The following is a 21,539-nucleotide window of genomic DNA, read 5'->3' as shown; positions in this document are numbered from 1 at the left end:
CCTCTTCCACCTGCCCGCGGCTTTAAAGTTGCAGCCGGGCGGGACGCGGGATGACTCGGGTCGCGCTGTGCCGGCCGCAGCTACTGGGGCACGTCGCGGTCTCGTACACGAAGCGGGGCCGTTTTTCTCCATCGCCCGCGCCCGGCCGCTGTTGCCTTTCCCCGCCGGCCGGGGAGCGGGCGGGAAGGGCCGGTGCGCCCGGGAGATGCCCATGCCCGCCGCGGGTCCCCCGCGCGGCGCATTCGCCGTCCCCGGCGCTGCCGCGGTTCTCCGCGGCTCCGCGTCCCGGCAGCGGCCGGGCGGGCGCGGGTAGTGCCGCCGCTGCCGCCTCGGGCCCCTGCAGGGCGAGCCATGGAGACCGGCGCCCCGCCTGACCTCCGCGACGTCGAGCAGAAGCTGGGGCGCAAAGTGCCCGAGAGCCTGGCGCGGCCCCTGCGCGGGGAGGAGCTCCCGGCTCGCCCCGCCGCCGCGGCCCCCGGGCCCCGCCGCCGCCGCGCTGCCGCCCTGGCCCGTCTGGAGACGAAACTTCAGCTCCTGAGGCAGGAGATGGTGAGTAGCCGGGCGCCGGCCGCAGCCCTTCCGCACCGCTCGGCAGAACCAGCGGCGGCCCGGGCCGGGGATCGCGCTGCCTGCGCCCTGCCGGCCGGGCCCCCGCGGGAAGGAGGTGCTGCCTGCCCCCGCAGCAGCAGCCGCCGCTCGTCCATCCCCCTGCGGCCGGGCGGCAGCGAGGGCTCTGCTGGCGGCTGGGAGAGCAAGGGGCCGCTCGTCGGTGCGGCGTAGAGCGAGGCACTTGTCGGCTCTTTCCCTTGCAGCGGGGCAGTTCGTCAGGGACTCGTAATTGGCTTCTGTTCCTGTCAACTCGTTCGAAGTACTTAAAGCTGGAGTACCAATAAAACAAATTAAGCACTATCCCTTTGTCGTAACTGCATTTTCTGCGTTGCACCTGTTTCCTGCTCATGGCCAGCACCTAAAGACACAGGATATTTTCAGGCTGGAAATTTGGCCTGGAATTCGGGGACCTGATTGCTGGACTTCACAGACTTAATTAGTTCCAAACAGGCTGATGAAGAGTCATTCTTGAAAAAACAATTATTTCTACTTTGGTTGAATGGTGTACTTTCTTCTGCCAGTGATCTGTGATAGGACTATCCTGTATGTAGTTCAGATCCTCTAACTTTTTTACTTAGTGCAGGTGCTTGTCCTACTTTATGTTCCCATCTCAGTGAGTTTGTTTTGCCATAAAATGTTGCCATAAAACTGGCTTATTTTTTTCAAAGATAAACCAAAAGGAAACTCTTTGCAAGCAAGTGACGAAGTGATTAGTGAACACTCAGATGTTACAATCTTGGCAATGCAGGTCACCTCAGATAAGTGAGCACAGATAGCTTCCATTTTTATTAGTGAGTGCTATGTAAAGTCTCAAAAGACACTTTTTTAGCAGCAGTTCTTTCTGTACCTTCTGTCATTAAGCTTATTTGAAAATGGGATGAATTTTGATCAGGTTAGGATGGGGATTTTTCTGGCAACATGTTGAGATAACTTTATGCAACAATCTTGGAACTCAGCCATTTACAGCCAATAAATCAATATTATTCTGTGTGAACAAATTCAATGCCATACCACAAGTCCCTCTACATAGGTACATAATTGTGTAGTTTTGTAAGAGTTTTTAAAAAATAAGTGTGCTGGGCAAAAAGGGGAAGAGAATGAATATTCTGAGAGTTAATAGCCAAGATGGTAATGTTAATTGTGAGGTGTAATTTAGAAATTACACCTGCTATTGTGTGGCTTCATATTATTTAAGAGATCTCCACAAATCAAACTGTCAGCATGTTCTGTGGAGATCTTTTAGCCACCTTTCACTACTTAGACCAGGCCAAACAAAAAAGCTGGGGAGGGGGACTTTTGTCAGCAACATGGAGTGACAGGATGAGGGGGATCAGCTTTGAACTGGAAGAGGTTAGATGCGGAGATATTGGGAAGGAGTTGTTTACTCAGAGGGTAGTGGGGCACTGGGACAGGGGCGCTGCCCCAGAGACATTGTGGGTCCCTTTCTGCTTGTCATTTGGAAGGTGTCCCTGCCCGTGGCAGGGAGGCTGGAACTGGATTATCTTTAAAGTCACTTCCAACCATAGCTATTCTGTGATATTAGGTAATGATCACTGGGAATTTCCGTTTTAATATCAAGTAAAACACTGTCTGCTTATCTCATGCTTATATTTTGGTTTTAAGCTTGCATGATGGTTTCACAGTGACCTGTAGGTAGTTTATCATGTATGGGATGTCAGACTGCAAAGGCAGCAAATAAGGTAGCCAAGAGTTTTTGACAGGACATGACTATTCATGTCAAGAAAACTAGGCCTGTTAAGGAAGGGGGACCTGAGTGAATTGCCCCTATCACCTTTTCCTTTCAAGCTGGTCTCTTCACTTATTTCGCACTTGCAGATTTCATGTCACACTCTTCTTTTGCCTCTTCTTCCTCTCTGCACCCAGTTTCTCTGTTTTCTCTCCCTGTAGTAAGCAGGAGCATGTTTTAGTCCCTCTCCTGTTTTTTGTCACGTCAGTGACTGACTGACTTTTCTTATCTGAACTAATTTCTCATTCTGAGTAAGAGGAGATACGTTACAATGCTCTTAGCACTTCTGGTCTGTATGTGCCCATTAAACCACCAGTACAATGACTAACTGTGAAGTATTGGTACCCTGTCTATACCTTTCCCATGCTCTCAGCTATCTTCTGTAATCCAGAGTGTGAAAGTGAACTACCTTCCTGGGTTTTTTTGCTCTAGTCTCTGGCATCTTCAGGATTTTCCTCAACCCTAAGGGTTTCTTCAGCTTCTTAATCTGTCCCTTTCCCCTCTGTAGTTTTCTTAGTGGACATATTTTATAAATTTAAGAATAATATCAGGTAAAAATTGTGGTTCCATTCTATGCTTCTTTCATCATTTTTACTGCATATCATTTCTAAAATGGAGCTAAAACATCTATTTTCTTATTTCACACCTCTTTCTAGTGCATTATTCTTTGGCTTTGCTGCAAGGCATAGGAGGTCTTGTGTAAGACAGCAGTCTTGGACATGTAGAAAAGTAGTCTATAGTTGCTGCAGTAGTAAAGATGCAAAAAATGGAAACAAGTAGAAAACCAAGTGTCATGTGTTCACTTTTTTGTAGTTGTACAATGATGGCAGCTTCTACAGCTTACTCACTGAATTTTGGATAGACCTACCTCTGCTTTTGTTACTTGCTGATTCCAGACTTGAAAAGAACTTTCTGTAAACATATAAAACCCAAGGTTATTCAGGTCCTTCTTTTCTAGTGGTATATAAAAAAAGACAGTGTTTGACTTGGAAATGCTGGGTTTGACTGTGAGCTGCAGTACCTGACAAATAGATGGGGTGTATGTGGCAACTGTCTGGGTGAAGGACTTGAGGCTTTCCCTTCCTCCTTCAGATTCCTTTCCAGTTCAAGATGGTTGTTTTTACCTCACGCCTGATTTTGCGAATGGCCACTGAAATCACACACAAAGCACACAGCATATTGTTCTTGAAATACCAATCTGCTGGACCAGTTTTACTTAGCTTTTCTTATCCTCCATTTTCCCATGAAGGCCATGATGGAGACTACATTGGATCCTGAAAACCTTTGAGTTATAAGGCCATAAATTAGAGAACAAGCAAGATGTAATTGCCAGCGTGTGTCAAAACACTGTGCTCCGGTCAAACTTGAGTGGAATGAACACCTCCCCCTATCTGACCCTTGATTCAGTGTGAAATTTGTCACTGTTAAAATCTTTCTTCCTATGGTCTTACAGGTGGAATGTTCCATTGGGGAGCTGAACATAAACCTTTATAGCCGCAGCCTTTTTTCTAGTGTACCATGCTCTGAGGACACCTTTCAACACATGCACCTTCACTGCAGTAAATAATCTGTCTCATTCTGCAGCCTGAAATGATACTGCTTGTAAAACCTAATTTCTCCTTCACAAGTTCTGGGGTAACCCAAAGGGAGATTTTCTTTAACACTCAAAGAAAGATATAGGGTTGATTTTTCCCTTTAAATTCAAAAGTTTCTGAACTCAGCTCTTTACTGCCTCTTTACAAGCTAGAAATATAAACACAGTATAGCCTGCATTACATACAAAAATCTAAAAAAATGTCTTACATGAAAATATTTAAGGCAGAAAAGATAAGATGTGTCTTGGAAGTGAGGGGTAGATGGCAATGCTGGGGTTTTTAATGAGATTCCTTCCAGTGAATACTGTTAAGAATCAAATTGTGTTAGTGAGTCTAATCATCCAGGTGGCTATACTGAGTGCAGCAGTTTTTAGACTGAAGGATAAATAATCCTATTTTCAAGGAGCTGAGCATGCTAAAGCCATTTAAGATAGAGGAATATTCTTCATGCTAACTCATTACTTGAGTTTTCTTCTTCTTTGTTCTCCTAGTTTAATTTTAGTATAACTATTTTTAAAGGCAATTAACATTGATCCCTAACAAAATGGAACTGGAATTAAGGCAAATGGGATAATTACAATGGCAATCCTTCTTGGTGTTTTCGATAGTTTGGTTTCTTTTTACTTTTTTATTGGTTTTGGGTTTGTTTGTTTTTTAACTATCCCTAGCACATTAATGAAGGTTCAGGTTGAAAGACAGGGCTGTTGTAACCCTATTCTATCATCCCTAAAGAGTCTGACAAACTTCATATTTTCTCAGATTTATTAGATCCACAGTTTTGGAGGATCTGCATTTATTAGTTTCTTTGAAGGACTGATTTTAAAAAATCTACAACTGTGACTTGAAATATCTCTTTAACACATGCTGTAGGTGCAGGATGCCACATTCACTATTTTATATGATAACATCAGTTGTCTTAACTGAAGCCAAGATCTGGCTTCAGTGTGTCTCATCAGCAATGCAAAGCTGTATATCACATGCTGGTTTTCAATTAGATTAATTGTAATTTTTGTTAAAAACTTGACTGAAGATAAAATCTTAAAAATAAAATTACTGTGCAGGTGAGTTTGATTAACCTTTGTTTCTTAATGAGCCGTTATTCAGTGAATCCCTGAAGTGACACTCTTAGACAAAAAGAAGGCATACAGAAATAGAAATAAACTTGTTTCCCCAGGTCCTCCTGAAGTTCACTGAAAGAGGGCTTAATCCTCTGTCTTGCTAGCAAGTTCTCTCCATGCTACTCCAGGTTGCATGATGTAGTAGAGGAGTTTGCAGTTTTTGCATATAACGCAGATTGGGCAGTGATTATGACAGTGACTTGTTAAAATGGTCTTGTCGATTAATCCTTGGGGAAAATAATCAACTCTGATAAGGAAAAAATGCAACTTAATTATAGTGCCAGTACTTTGCCAAGTTTTCCCTTTTTTCAGATCATCTCTGGTAGGATGAGTTGACCAAGGTTATTTAAATTAATACATATTTAAACATATGTTTTGACTGGCAAACCTCACTCAGTGCCTGGCAGAAAGAAGGATTTGAATTGTAGAACATCTCAGTGTTGTACTCAGAGTTTATGTCTGTTCTTACTCAGCTTTTGCTGCTGCACGGCCAAGAGTGCATGAAACCTTGCTGGTACCTTAGCGAGCAGCATCAGTGTGAGGTCCTTCAGTATGCATGCATCTGTATGATGTGAATCATCACAGCAGCATCAGGGATACTAAGGTCAAGACTTCCAGTTAGACTGCCCGTGTACTGTGAGACTTTTGCCAGCTTTTTTTTCAGAAAACATGTATTATAATTTCATTATTCCTTCCTGATTACTTTTTCAAGAGTAGAAGAGCCATTGAAGTTGTTTTTTGAAGTCTGATTCCTGACAATTTGTAGTGAAATGATGTGAATACTAAACCACTTCTGCACAGAGTTGTACAGTTTATGGTAACTTTTAGCAAATAGATTATAACCTGTCTGATTAAATCATCATAACAGCATGGCTTTCATAGAATGGCCTGGGGTGGAAGGGCTACTTCAGAATACCATCTGGTTCCACCTTTAGAAGGGAAGGGAGTCTGGGTGACACTGTCAATCATTCAGTCCATCGTGAAAACCTCAGCTGTGTAACTGGGAAGGCTGATGGCCTTCAATCATTCTCATGATTGATTGCCTTCACTGAAAAAAGTTGAGCTCATGTTAAGATGAAACTTCTCCTGGTCCTCTTTGTATCAGTCCAAATTACTGGAATGCTGTGAGGAGATACTCCTATCCCCAGAACTTCTCTAGGGAGAAAAGACCTACCTCCTTAAGTCTTTCTTCCTATGGCAGATTTTCCAGCCCTTTGATCATCGTAATTTTGTGTGGATGCTTTCTTTTATGTGGTTACTTATGGCAACAACAAATTAAAATTATCTTTTGTGTATGAGCAGGAAAATCTTGAAATGCACAATACCAAATATGTATATTAAGCAGAGGTGACGGCCAACAAGTGCATTTCTACTCTTCAATACTTCCTTTTTCCTAACAGTAAATAGTAAAAGAAAAATAATAGATTTTCAATTCATGTTTTAAGGTTACTAGATTATTTGTCTGTTCTCTGCCCTCAAAGTCAAAACCCAGTAAACTTTCCTCAGTGGATAAGTTTATTTTCCATGTGTTCCATTTCTGTCCATGTCCTGGAAGGGAGGCTGGTTACTGGGATCTGAAGCAAAAAAAAAAAAAAGATGAAGTTGCAGGAGTGAAAAGACAGAGGATCTGAGCTGTTGAAAAGCAGTTGGAATTCAATTAAATTGAGTGCAATTTCTCTGATGGATTTAACTTGCATTTATAAACATGGAAGTTATGCTTACTATACATAAGCAGTTTCAAAAGATGGTTCTCTGTTTACTGTTTGTAAGGATGAAGAACTCTGATCATAAAAATACAAGACAATCTCATAATAAAAGAGAAACTTTTTTGTTGTGAAGGCAGACTCATAGCCTTTACTATCCAGCCTTACTCTCCTAAATGTGGGCTTCTAATTAAAATCTTTTTCCCATGGTGGAAGTGCTCATGGTAAGTAACTGGAAGCAGCTCTAATTTGGAGGGTGACCAAAATGAGTGACCAAAACATGTCCAGAGGGTCCATAAACCAACGTGTATTAAATCTTTGAAAGATATAAACAACATAGTTCAACCTTTCAAGCTTTTTCAAGTCTACAAGGATATTGGGATGGTCATTTATTTCACTGGTCACTTGTTCTGTGTTTCAGAGTCCCTGTGGTTCCTGCCTGAAGATAAAATGTGTCTGAGAATCCCCTCTTTTGAAGTAGCTCTCAAGCAGGTTTCTCTTCTTCCATAGAAGAAGATAAGGAAGGACATTGCAGAGTATATATATGTCAGGTATATAAGTATATAAAGTCAGCTACTCCATTTTGTCAGGATATGGAAACTCACCTATAGCTTCCATGGAAGAGAGCGTTCTGGCACACCAATGCAACTCTGGCCTCAGCAATCCAATCCTTGCCTATCCCCATCAACCTAGCCATTCTTAGCACTTACAGTTTGTCAGGAGAATGGTATGGCACATTTCTTAATTAACTGTAAACCCAAACTAGCTAAGCTGCCAGAGCAGTTATCTGAATGTTTCATTTGCTGTGCTGTACAATGAACTTCTCTCAATGCTGCATGGCCCTGGTGGGTGCAGTGCCAGATGAAGTGAAAGCATTTAGTGACTTTAAAGCAATGGTAAATTGCTATTCAGTTTCTGGGGGTTTCAGGTTCTATAAACACTTCACTGGCATAATTTGTGATTTTGTTTGCTGCTGTTAGATATCAGCTGCATTCATGACTCAAATGCTTCCAGAAGAGCCATCTTGCTGCATTCTGATTTAGCTGTGAGCCCTGTCTCTTTATAGGTACAGAAGGAAACACAGCTAAGAACAATAATACAACTAGTGTTTTCAAGCTCACACATTTTTACCCCAAGGTAGAAAAAAATAGAACAGCTTGGTTGCTTTGAATTTTTCTTTTTTTTTCTTTTCTTCCTACAGGATTTCTATTGGTTTAAAGAAGTGTTGTATTTGAGATAGTTGCACTGCTCTTGTTAGCTCACACCTGCTTATGAGCTACAGCAAACATTGGACATTACTTTCATAACATTCAGTTTAAAAAACTTTTTAATTTAAAAACTTCAGAGTTTTTAAACTCCGAGTTTTTAAAATCCTTCCAATAATTACGAATTACTAGGAAAAAAGAGTCCTGACACCATGGAGGAAACTATGAAGCATTTCTGTGGAAGGAGGAATAGGATCTGTATTGTCTTGCCACCTCTTTAGAAAACTAGTGAAAATCATGTAGACAGGCCTCCATTCAGCCCTGGTAAGGCCATATCTGGTGTGCTGTGTGGGGATCCATTTTGGGCTTTGCAGTTTAAGAGAAGGAACTACTGGAGAGCTGGTCCAGCAGAGGGCTATAAAAATTTGTAGGGATTTGGAGCATCATCTCTCTTATAAGGAAAGCCTGAAGAAACTGGGCCAGTTTAGCTTGGAGAAGAGATAGCTGAACAGGGATCTTACCAATGTAAGACCCTTAAGTGTCTCTGTCAAGAAGATGGGACCAGACTCTCTTCAGTGGTGCCCAGTGACAGGACAAGAGACAATGAGCACAAACTGAAATACAAAAGGTTCCATCCAAATATAAGGAAAAACTTTTTTACTTTGAGGATGACTGTGCATTGGAACAGGCTGTCCAGAGAGGTTGTAGAGTCTGCCTCTCTTGAAATTTTTAAAACCTGCCTGGACTGGATCCTGTTGAACTTGCCTTGGCAGTAATGTGGCATTAGATCAGAGGTTCTTTCCAACTGCAATTCTCTCATGATTCTCGGATTCTGAATATCTAGTGTTCTTCCTGGAGTGAAATTAATATGTACACCTTTATAAGTGTGTCTGGAGGAGACCTGTTCCAGCCACATTGAAAGGCTGGCACAGCCTTTGAAGTTTGGCAGCTAATACAGACCATTTCCTTTGTTAGACAAAGGCTAAATAATGGAAGTGATAATGTAGGGGGTTTAGGTTAGATTTTGGTGTTGAAGAACCCTTTTCATGGGTAGGAATGTTTTCTGACTAATGAGATTTAGATGGGCCCGAACAGAAACATAACAACTTGGAGAAGTCATTCAAGGAGTCATTGTCAACTTCAGGCTATTTTTCTAGTCTTCTTGAAACTATACAGCTATGAGGGGGGCAGATATGAAGGCAGAATAATTTTTACAGGACTTTTCCTGTTCTGTGACTTCAACTACATTTTGCCTTCACAGGGCTATTTTAACCACTGTGACTGTTAATGACTTGTCCACATGTCTTGGCAGAATTGTGCAGTGCACTGAAATATTTTTTTAAGTGGTGTTATGTGGCAGGGTTCTAGTGTTACAGGGTTTGTAGGAGAAAACTCTAAATCCTGCTGCAGCAGAGAGAGGAGAAAGCCTCTCTGCAAAAGAAGAGTGTTACTACTAGCAAACCAAACTAATAGTGATGTTCTCCAAAGGCCTGTGGAATTTACATCCTCCTTTGTTACCTCCTGCTACCAGTTGCTGTGACTGAGGCAGGGAGATGGAGGCGTGTTGCTGTTTTCCCCATAGCCAGATGAGGTAGCCATCTGTGATGATAACTTCATAAAACTGCTTAGGCATTCACCAGTGCAGAGCATCAGTCCACCCATTTCAGATGAGAAAGAAAATGCAACCAAAAAACACTATGATCTTTAATATTTTGTAATTTCTTTCCTTCATTGTTATTAGTTTGTACTCTGTGAAGTTTAATAACAAAATTACTTCAGAAGAGCTGTTACCAGCTCTTTTCAAATACAACCAAACTTCTCTAGCCCAAATTCTGCTGTGTTTTCCTTGACTAGTTCTATCTTTTCCCAGGTTACCTTTGGTTATTCAGAAAGGCCATGTGTGTCTTTCCCTAGCCATGTTTTGCAAGTCTTGCACCTTATTTTTCCTTCCCAACTACCTTAGTAGCTAGTACTTCCTTATAGAAGAAGAAATGAGAAATGTAAGCAATCACCTTGAATCCTTCTAAAGCTACTCATACATCTGATAATTGCATTGACAGCTATGATTAATATTCTTTGCTGAACTAGAATCATATCGTAATGCCCCAGTGCTCTTCTATGTAGAAATCTTTGCTAAGAACAGGTTTAAGTGCAAAGTGTAAAAGAGTATATAGAAGTATATGGCATGAGCTAGAGTTGTTTTGGAGAAGCTGAGGACTGCACTATGTGGTGTGGATATAAGTTATTGATCAGAGAATTGATCAAATAATGTGGAAAGAATATGTTACCTACAGTGCCTGGTCTTGCCTTGTAGTAATAGTTTATGACTAGTTACTCTTACTACCTTCTGACATCCTTGCCTGGAAGCATAAGATGTGTGTTTGTTTAATTGCTAGTATTCATTGATAATCACACCTTGTGACCTCTGGAAAGAAATGCTGTGGTGTGTTCTGTGGGAAAAAAAGGGGTCTGTGGGCTTTTGAGCTAAAAGGGCTCAAAAGTTGCAGCTGGTGTAATTTTTAACATCCTGCTCATCTTGTTGTGCTGGCCAGTTTCAGTATTTTAGCTTGCTAGAAATGTTTGCAGCCTGTTTGCTCCTTGATTTTTATTCCTTTGATCCCAGATGCAGGTTAGCTTCTAGCTATTCAGTACATTCTTAGTAGATGAGAAAGAACTAAATTACTTAATTTTTTTGTAGATACCTGGAGGTTTAAAAAGGTGGTTTTGTTTGAAAGACTCAAAATAGGCCATTTGATGATATCTAAAACCTCAAACTTGCTAGTACTTTCAGAGAGATGTAAAGACTGTGTAGGGACCATATTTTAGGAGAATGGTGATTACAGCACTGAGATTTGGATGAGGAAAAAGTAAGCTGAAAGACATGGAATTTCAAACAGGTCACAAAGTGAACATGAAACAAAACCCCCTTATTTTTTAAGATACTGACTCATTTATATTCAAAAATTTATCATGGGAACGTATCGCTCATAATGTTTTAATAGGGGAAAAATCCCACTTTTAGCAAATCAGTTTCTAGGACTACTAAGGTGTTTTTAGGAGCTCATTTGATGATTTATAATGCCAAGGCTGTCTTGAAGTTCTTTTTGATTCTAATTCAGATAAACCTTCAGTAAATAGGACTGCAGGTTGCCTTTACTAGAGATTTTGTTGTTAGATTAAAAATATGCTTTCAATAGGATATACCCCATCTCCAGAACACAGAATTGTTTCAAAAAGAATTCCATTTTGAATTCTGGGGAGATTCAGGCAATGATTTTTTTTTTTAATTGTATGTGTCCAGTGGTATTGTGAAAGCAGTCTTGAATTTCAAGAGATTTCAGATTTCTCTCCAGTATTTCTATTGTTGTGTCCAGTTGCGATTCAATGAAATGTTGAGTGTTTTGATGTCTTTTTTTATAGGTTTGGTTTTTGGGGATTTTTTAGGTTTTAAAATGTTTTCAAACTTTGCTGTTATCTCTATAGAGACAATATTTTCAAACTTTGCGTATACCTGTAAGCAAACCCTATTATCTTCATTTATTTTAGTTGTATGCTTTTGAGTAATTTCCACAGTGCCATTATTAAAAGTAATTAATTTTGAAGGGATAAACAGGTATGGAGTGGTTATTATAATTTTTAATTTTTTTGCATAGCGTTTCTAAGAGTACGTTTTGGTCAGGACAGACATAAATAAGGCAGAGAGCGAATTCCAATGAACAAAAAAAGAAATTACATATGTTCTTGAGCCCCAGTGCTGTCTCATGTTGGTCAGAAGATGCATGCAGTCCTGCATTGTGGCTGGTGTCCAGAACACTTCATAATGATGCTGTGATCGCCCATCTGCTGTAACACTTTCTGACACCCGCAGCCAAATGCTACAGCTTCATATTGACCTGAATGTTTGCAATGGAGTTATCTTGTCTGTCAACAAATGTGGGTCCATATTATGGATTGTTCTGGACATGTTCACCTTTGTCACAGTAGATACATTTCTAAGGTCAGATGAAGCTTTTTTGACAGAAGTTTGAGATATTTGGAAACATTCAGTAAAACCTTCCAGCAGCATTAGAAGTTTTTCCTCTTCACAAATCCCTATATTTTCTCACTGCTTTCTTTCATGTTAGTTCAACTAAACTTTAATAGAGCTGGCATTTTCCTTTTATATTTTTTATCCTTCTGTGATGGGATGTTTCTTTCTTTGAATTTTGTGTTAATTCCATGTATTTAAAGAGCTTATTTAACATTTGTTTTATTTGGACAGGAGGTGAGGAAATAAGAACCTAACTAATTAACTTTTTTTTCCTTCTACTTGCTCTCAATTTTATGTCATGTTTCCTTTTGATGGTCACTTTCATATGTACTTAGGAGATACTTAAATAGCTTCATCTTTTTCACAGCAAAATTAAGAGCCAAAAACAAAAGAAAAAAATAAAAATATACACTCCCCCCGGGAATGTTTTTTTATTACACTTAATCCTACAAGATACCTCAAACACTATAATGTTAGGAGAAAAAGTATATCCTACTGATCAAATGATTCATCCTAATCATTGGTATGTTATTATCAAAGGTATTAATGCACTTGGCAGGCTGCCCACACATACTCCCCAGACAAGGACCATGCATATTTCAAGGCAGTGAAAAAAGGCCTTGAGATTCACTTTTTCTATTTTTTCAGAGGTAATATGACTAAACAATTGCACAGCTTGGTGGTATGTATTTTCCTGTTAAGTATAAGGGAAACAATTAGTATGCATAAAATTAAAATATTAAAATAGAGAAATGTAAATCACCAGTACTGAAATTTCCTGTATCAGATGATGAGCATATTAGCATAACATTTTTTTCATGTATTTGCAAGATACGTCCTTGGAACCTGCTCATTGAGTTATTTATGCTCATTGCCTACTGAACTAACTTGCTTCTCATGAAGTTGCTCTGCTTCCTAATTATTCTGGTCTATTTTCCTGCATTATTCCGGTGGTGGCTCAGACCTGACCTGCCTGCTTCCTTGCTTTAGCTAATGGATTGGTAACCTCTCCTTACAGTAAAGTCCTTTTGTGGCTGATGTGGAATCACATGGTCCTGCTCCTTCCTAATTAAAAGTCACTGTGCTCAGAGCTGTGTTTTGTGGCTGCCAAATTTTACAGACAGACCTGTGGAAATACTTATTGCGAGCACTTGGTGAAGGATTGCAGTGGAAATGCAGGAACTTGAAGCAGGACAATGGCTAGGCTAGAGCCTCTGTTTAAAGTAGCTAAGGGTGCAGACAGAAACTGAGAACTCAATGACTACTCACTTTATGAGCATCTGGGAGTTCAACCATTGTAATGAACGCTACCTAAAAAATCTGATATGAGGGTTTTAACAAATTTGGAATCTTCAAGAGATACAAGATTATAAACAATCTCTTGCAAAAGAAGTCAAAAATTAAGTGATCAAAACTAATGTGTTCTGCCACAATGTTTTTATTGTGACTCATTTGTGGAAGTACAGCTGAGAAAGGTCAGTGTAACTTAGTTACTTTGCAGAAAAAAGGTAGATCAATGAACCATAACTGCAAATCAACAATGGATCACAAAAATTTAGCTTTGGTATCTATATGCAGCTTTTTTATGTGCTCCCTCATTGTCTGAAGTTTACCACAAGCCTAAAAATCAGAAGAAAATAAACAGGAAAACGATACAGCAATATTTTATAACACAAGTCCATGCTAAAAGAAGCAAGATGCAGAAAAAGTTGTTGATCTACAATTATTGCTGTTGACTTAATTTAATTTAGCTACCTCAGTGTGAGGTAAATCACAGCCAGAGACAGAAGGCATAATGATGAACATTGTAGCGCCTCCCTTGACTCCAGCAGTCTCATTCTCTTCCAGGCTTTGGTCCACATCTCCATTGTTTTGAGAGAACTTATACAGAGTTTCAGTCAGGTTGGTTCTGTTAGCTTGAATTTTTGTGGTGTCTGAATTTACCACAGTTAGCTGGCTTTGCTGTGGAGTGCGTTACACATTCCCACAATCAGTTACTGTTCCTCCAAAGAAGATGCCTTCCACTTAATGACAGTAAACTTGTCTTCTTACCCTCTGTCATATAAAACTCCCTTCATTTTTAACAGGAGATGCTGAAGATTCAAATTCAGGAGAAGTTCAAATTCAGAAGTCAGCCTAGGTATTCTGATTTTTTTTTATCTTGATCCTGAAATACCATTGCCTAAAGCAGCATAATTATATGAAGAAATCAGTGCAAACACCTTGAATCAGTGGGACAATTTAGAAGCAGGCAAGAAGTTTAGAGACATGCACATGCATATGTTTTAATTTAAGTAGGATGTAGCTCCTGCACAGCCTGTTAATCATCCTGTTTGTTAAAGGAGCAGACATGATTTGTTATTTTATTTAGACATGTTAAATGGAAAAAAAAGAGCATCTCTTTTACTCACTGGTGTTGAGAAGCTGTTGTAGTATCACTTTCAGCTTGCTTACCCTCAAATGGCATGCTTCATGCTTTGAGATGGTGTCTTATAAACAATTCCTCTGTGTGTGTCTCCAGACTTATCCCTGTTGTAAACTTGTTAACTTGGTGACTGCAGTTAAATAAAACTTGAATTCACGTATTTTGAATAAGTTGCTTATGGTATTTTAGCTTATTATGGTTTCACAGAATTAGTCTATGAGGTTTTATTGACCATTTTTTTAATCCTTATATATCTTCTTACCATATTTGTATCTTGATAAGACTTGAGTAATTGCCAGCCACTGTTTTATTTTCCTCATCTTTTGCCTCTTAAATTAATTTCCTTAAGTACTTTAAAACTTGTTATTCAGTGTTTGTAATAGTAAAAGTAACACCAGGAGAAAATGGGGTAAGGTTAGCTTTTTTCAGAAGAGACATCTCAGACTGCAAAACAAATTATTATTTGGACATTGATTGTTTGCTTTTTTAAAATTGCATCTGGAATTAATTGATGGAATTTGCTATTTTATGAGAAGCTGAGGTAACCTCCCTTTTAAAACTTAAAGGGGAGGTAGGCATAGCTGGCAAGCTCTTCATCCTGAATAAGGGAAATAGAAGAAATTGAACAGGAAAGCAGAAAGCTATCTTTGACAGGTCTTAGGAAATGGAAACAATAGTAGCATTAATACTCCTGAACCATAGTGGTTATGCACACCTACTTAGTATGGAAAAGTTCTACAGGTTTGAAATTCTGTTTATAAGATTGTGATAGAGATGGGTGTGGTAGTGTTTAGAAATGGAATTGGATGCAGGTAGTTTCATCTAACCCTCCCCATGTTTATTACTTTTGCAGGACTTCCCAGGCCTGGGAAGGTCTGAGAGACTTCCCCAGGAGTACTGTACTTTGCTACTGTTTCCATCCATTTCTACTTATCGTGGAATTTGTGTCCAAACTTAAGATGTTTTAGAACACAGATTCCAGAGCAGCTAACCCTAGATTCATTTTGAGATGCAGAGCAGAGCAGAGCTTCTGATCGGAGTGACTTAAATAGTTCCCTGAATCCTGTTGTGAGGACTTACTTCACTGTGCTCTGGCTCAAAGGCTTAGCCTGAAAAAAATACTTTCTTTAGGGTCCCTCACTTCTTTTTCTTTTACTAGTAGATTCTTTACAGCACAGAGCATAAAAGTGTTGAGAAGAAATGAAACTGAAATAATTTAAATAAACTTAGGGATATCTTTTCCTGAAGCCACGTTTTATGGTTGCCGTTAATATCCTTGCGGAGCTCCTGTAATTAGAAGAAGCAGCATGTGAAGCCAACAATTTAAAAGAACGTAATCTGCAGGAAGAATCTAATGTTTCAAACACTTTCTCAGCTTAGCAGGGTATATTACCAGTCTAGGTTTGCCATTTCTGGAGGGGAAGGTGACCCACTGTGTTTGGAACTGACTGGAAGCTATGTCTGCAGAACACGCAGCAGCAGAATGCAAGGCTGTTTTGCCCAGATTGTGACTACATATGTGACTTTGATCCAAAAGGCAAGTGATCAATGCACTACTTTGGGTGACTGCCAGGAAGCAATAGTTGTCTTTGTTAGCAGTCATGGTCATTCAGGGTTTTATTCTAAAAGCAATAACCTAGTCAATCTTTCTCAAAAACACTGAATTATATTAAAAAATAGCATGGATATTTGCATGTCTCTCTGCATATATATGTACACAAAAGCCCTTATGTTTATATGTATATCAATTCTCTTGAGCAAATTATGAGAGTGTTGTACATATTATTACAGAAGACCAAAAGAAAGGAAGAAATATTTTGTTAGAACAACAGGTATGAGAGGGAGGCACAGGCAGGTGTTTAGTCCAGTTATTCCTTCCAGATTAAAGTTCTGGTTTTTTTCTGAATGCTAATCTGTGCACTTACACTACCAGAATGTGTTACTTGAAAGATGCTGTCACTTTAATTTCATTATTTTCTCTTGCTGTGACTAGCTCTTAATGTCAAACATTTAGTATTCCTTCCTGTGATCAGCACTATTGTGGAAATATATGAAGGAAGACTAAGCAAAACTATATAAAAGTTTACCTGTAATAGGAAATTAGTTTTCACTCTTTTGTAGTTTTCTTTATACACTGTAAGTTTTTGCTGAGAATTGGTCCATAATAACACGCACCTTCCCTATAGTGGTCCTGTGTGTGCTCTAGCTTTAACTTAAGGGATAGCTATAAAAACTGTTCTGAAAAGGCTGTATTAGCTATGATACACTGTTTAAATTGTTCCTGAAATGCACCTGTTACTGTGCATAAAAAATGCAGCTGTCAAGCATGGCAAGATTTTATTGTGTTTAGTCCTGTTAGCTGAACCAGTCTTGAACTGACTTGTTTACTCCAAGAACACTCCATGTTGTTGTGTACTCCAACAACTTCCAAGATAAATGGGTTGCAGCTACATAAGTGAGTAAAAGCTCATGTGATTATTTCTGTGCTAGAGCACATTAGGGGCAAAAAATGACATTTTGACATTTTTGTGTTATTGAACAGATTATGAAGTAAACCATATTAAAGAAAGATGACACTTGTTAAACTACATTTTAGTATTTGCTTTAGGTAAAGCACACTCTTGATATGGGAGATTTGGAATGACATGGTAGCTAGGAGGAGGAGGATTCTAGTACTCAGGAATGCAAAGAATTGTTTCCAGTAAGGCTATTCCACAAAAATGCTGAAGCTGTTTCTGTATTTAGAGAAAAAAAAAATATTTCCTGTGAACTGAATCTGAAATATATGAGATGTCTACTTTATCTAAAAGGGACTGTTTCATTTGAGTCTTGTTGGTGCTAGTTCTGTTAAACATTTCCTTAATCAGCCTTTTGGGAAACTTGTCTTTGAGCATGTTTGTATTCAGCAAGTTGCTGAAGTCTGTTGCATTTGGGAAGTTGGGTAATTTACTGCTTTCATGACAGCCTAGTTGCCGAGCAAATGGTTTATAGTGATTTATTAGTTAGAGTAGAGGAATTGGCTTGGCAGGAGAACTACAAAATGGTCAATCTGTTTTCATAACCTCACTTCTCAAGCAATGATAGATGGGCAATATTCTTAAAACTGTGAATGGTAGGTAGAGCTGTTTTGCACAGTACCAGGTTAGCTGTGTTAAATCTTGTGATACTGGATTGAGAATAATTCAGAAGTCATTCTGGGGACTGGGGAAGGAAGTGGGAATACATATGATGGTTACACAGGCAGTCTGTTACTGTCAAAGCTTGAAATGTCTTTGCATTGGGTTGTCCCTGGCCAGTAACTAAGCATGCACCAGATCACTCCCAGCTGCTCACTCACTCTCTTCTCCTCTTCAAGTGGGATCAGGGGAGAGAATTAGAAGAACAAAAGTGAGAAAAACTTAGACTGTAAAAAAGACAGTTTAAAAATTAAGGAAATAAATTAAATGAACAAGTGATGCAAAGTCAGTGACACATCATCTCCCACCAGTAGACCGAGCCGGCCCCCAAGCAGCAGCTGTAAAGGAAAGATTAAATGCACAGGTTTTATTGCTGAGCACAACATTCTATGGCAAGAAAAAACCATTTGATAAATTCTGGTCAACTGTCCCATCTCAGCCCTAGCCTACCTGCTGAGGATGCAGAGTGAAAAACAGAAAAGGCCTTGATTGCACTCCCTGCTCAGCAAGAGCTGAAACACTGGAATGCTACTGACATGCTTTGGTCACAGATACAGGGAGCAAAACCATAACAGCTGCTAGGAAGAGTCCTAGCTGGATCCACTATAATCTTTCAGTGTCTAAGAGAATAAATATACATTAAAGTAATTTTTAAACAACTCTATCAGGTTGGGGAAATTTGGTGTACTGAGAAGATGGCATTTGAGTATGGAAAGGATCATGTTCAGATTATACTCTTGCCAAAACAAGATACAGTCTTTGCTTCCTGAGAATACTCATTCTGTTCCAGTCCATTGTGTATGAACAATACAGGTACTATTTTTCTGTACAATTGTGGACTTGAAGAATTGTATAAAATATCTGTTGTCTGATGTAATAGGTCTTACTTGTTTTTACTTTATTTTTCAGTTGAGTGAAGACTTTCAAATTTTCAATATGGCAGGGTCACAGATTATTTTTTCCAGTACCTATGTTTCAGATGAAGAGAAGGAAACAATGAATATAAGGCTTAAGTCTCACCTTTATTTGTCAGCTGAAGTGACTTAAAAATGGTTTTATACAGTTTGCCTGTTAAGGAACACATTAGGATGGTTAACTCAAGTACATCTGTGAAATGCAACACTGTAATATTCCACTGTGCATTACTATTAACCCTTCTGTGTTTGCATCAACCACTACAACTAAGTGAGAAAGTAGGAGTTGGTTCTTAGAGTCCACTTTTTATTTAGTTAGCTATGGCAAATGCTTGCTCCATGCCTGTAATACGTAGTTAACTCTGAACTTCATCACCTTCATCTATTATGGGTTTAAATAACTGAAAGCTACAGTTTCAATGAATTAAATATTTCAACTCTCAGACATTTATATAGCAGATTTTAGGGTCCACTAAGGAGAGTGTGAGTAAAAGTTGAATATCCACAAGCTTTTTTCGAAATTATGCACATCTGAAAATATTAGGTTTCCCGGGTAGCCATAGTAAGGATAACTAGGGCTGAATGCCTAGACATCTGTAGCCATAAGTAGCTTAGAGTAATGGTAAATAGAAATGGCTTTGTGTCTTGCTTCTCTGATTACTGGAAGGCTATCCCCAGGAGTTGTCATAGCAGCTGTGTTTCTCATATAAACAGCATTGTACCAGTGTGTATACAAGTTTTGCCATTGACTATCAGTCCTGTTAATGGAGTGCTTAGGGAGGCTGACCAGTATTAGTATAGGTATACTTTTGGGGCTTTTTTTTTGTTTGCTTGTGAGGTATTTTACTAGTTACTGAAATATATTATTTCCTAGATAGGAAAGTTGGATTTCTTTTTGTGTTTTATTGTAGCCCATTCAAGCCTGCTCCTTGGCTTGATTTTGAAAAGAGTAATTTTTTTAATTACTTTTGCCTTGTAGGTTAATCTCCGAGCCACTGATGTGAAGCTTATGCGCCAGCTCCTACTCATCAATGAAAGTATTGAATCAATCAAGTGGATGATTGAAGAGAAAGCCATAGCCAGCAGAGGCAGCAGTTTGAGTGGAAGCCTGTGCAGCTTGCTAGAAAGTCAGGAGACATCGCTCCATGGCAGCTGTAACAGTTTGCAAGACTGTAGTGATGGACTGGATGGAATATCAGTGGGGAGTTACTTGGACACCTTAGTGGATGATGTTCCTGGTCACCAGACCCCTTCAGATCTGGACAAATTCAGTGATTCTTCTGTCACAGAGGACTCACAGTCTCTGCATAAGCATCCAAAAATTGATTCTGATGAGTACTACTGTTTTGGTTAATAAGAACAAGTTCCAGTGGGACACAAATGCACTTGTACTTACCCTTTTTCTTTGCTGCTATTTTATTACATGTGCAAAACCCCCAAAGTCCTCTTGGAAGGAGAATATAGTATGATACTTCAATTCTATTGCTTAACTTTTCTATTGCTTCTAATGCATTTTCTCCTTGATGAGTTGGGTTTGTCTCATCCTCCTCCTTCTCACATTTTCTTAATTTATTGTCACAATTATTTTTGCTTTAATTTTTTACAATGCTATATTTACAAGTCTGTAAAACTGGTCAAGGAAAAGCTTTATCTTTAAAATTAAACATCAGAGAATGAATAAACAATGATTAACAATTTTGTATTTGTTGTTAATAAAACATCATCTGAAAAATGTATGTTGTCATAAAGTTTCTTGACTACCGTGTCTGGTCTTTCCAAAGACACTGTTTTTATTAAGCCTTAAATCTGAATCTTGAAAATACCTTACAAAATAATTTTCCTTTTCTAAGCAGTGAAATTTGGTTCTTATAAGCTGTAAAGTCTTCCTTTGAAATATAAAGTATTCTAAACTTTTCAGTACGGGGTTTCTTTCATTTTGCTATGTTCTCTTGTCTTTTGTCTAATTGTTTGTTTTTTGTTTTTTTTTTTTTAATTCAGCAGTGTTACCCTGCTGCCTTTTCCTTTCCTGTTTTACGAGTAAGAGTTTGCCTTAACTTTTTTGTGCCTACTAGTGCAGTAGAGAGCTGCAGCTAATCAGTTGTATTGGAAGTACCTCAGAAGTAAAACAGTAACTGTTGCATGTAGAGCCTCTGTTTTGAGACTGGTCTCTGCTTTTGTAAAGATTAGGAGGTAGATTTTTCTTTTAAGTGCTTCAGAATCATAACAAACCCCCCAAGATTTTATCCTTCTATGGTAAGAAGAAAATTAGAGTAAAAGAACTAAAATTGAACAAGACAATCTAACAGATGATGAATCTATATTTCCAGCATAAGAAACAGCAAAAGAGTTATTGATACTTACACATCATTTAAAAGTGTTCTGTTTCACCAAGTTTGACAGTATTCCTATTGCCAGTGAAGGCATGAATTCCCTCACTAAAGTTGTGTTTACTAAGTGTAAGGCAGGCTCCCATTTAAAAGCGATTGCACAGATTCTGAAGGAATACAAGTACATGCAGCCGTTGATGTATGTGGATTTGGTTAATTCTGAGGTAGTCCAATAAGGTTCTGTTCATCCAAACCATGATTCCAGGGATCCATCTTGTCCAGTCTTGAGCAACATCAAGTGTAAAGAAAAGATAAAAAAAATCAAGAAATTGATAGTGGTAATTTGTGCTCTGTGACCAATTCCATCATTTCTCAGTACAGGAGATGTCTGTGTCTCTCAGAATTAAAAAACAAGATGTGTACTTTGCTTTGGTCATCATGATAAAGAACTTGGCAAAAAATTCTTCCCAGGATGATGTTAAGTAGAATATTGACTGGGAATTCAAAATAAATTGTATTGTTTTCAGTTATTCTAATCTAGGGAACAGAACTAAACAAAGCTCCCTGATATAAAACTGACTCTCTTGAAAGTTTTTCTACCTTTATTGCTTGGCATGGAAGTTGAACATCAGGAAGTATACACTCTCTAAATGAAATGTGAATGTGCAATATACAGTCTTTTCTTCTCCA

General features: G+C 39.0%; 1 protein-coding gene across 1 annotated transcript; it reads left to right on the top strand.

The window, feature by feature from the left end:
- The first annotated feature begins 351 nt into the window (after positions 1–351).
- Positions 352–20,022, top strand: LURAP1L (leucine rich adaptor protein 1 like). Its single transcript, XM_054288717.1, has 2 exons — positions 352–549; positions 19,502–20,022. The coding sequence occupies exons 1-2, from the start codon at positions 352–354 to the stop codon at positions 19,874–19,876; spliced, it is 573 nt and encodes a 190-aa protein (XP_054144692.1). The 3' UTR covers positions 19,877–20,022.
- The last annotated feature ends 1,517 nt before the right edge of the window (positions 20,023–21,539 follow it).

Source organism: Melozone crissalis, unplaced genomic scaffold (assembly GCF_028551555.1).
Source record: "Melozone crissalis strain CALT ecotype California unplaced genomic scaffold, PUWL_Pcris_2 ptg000005l_1, whole genome shotgun sequence".
NCBI lineage: Eukaryota > Metazoa > Chordata > Aves > Passeriformes > Passerellidae > Melozone > Melozone crissalis.
The sequence above is the reverse complement of the archived record's forward strand: the minus strand, read 5'-3'. Positions and strand labels throughout refer to the sequence as shown.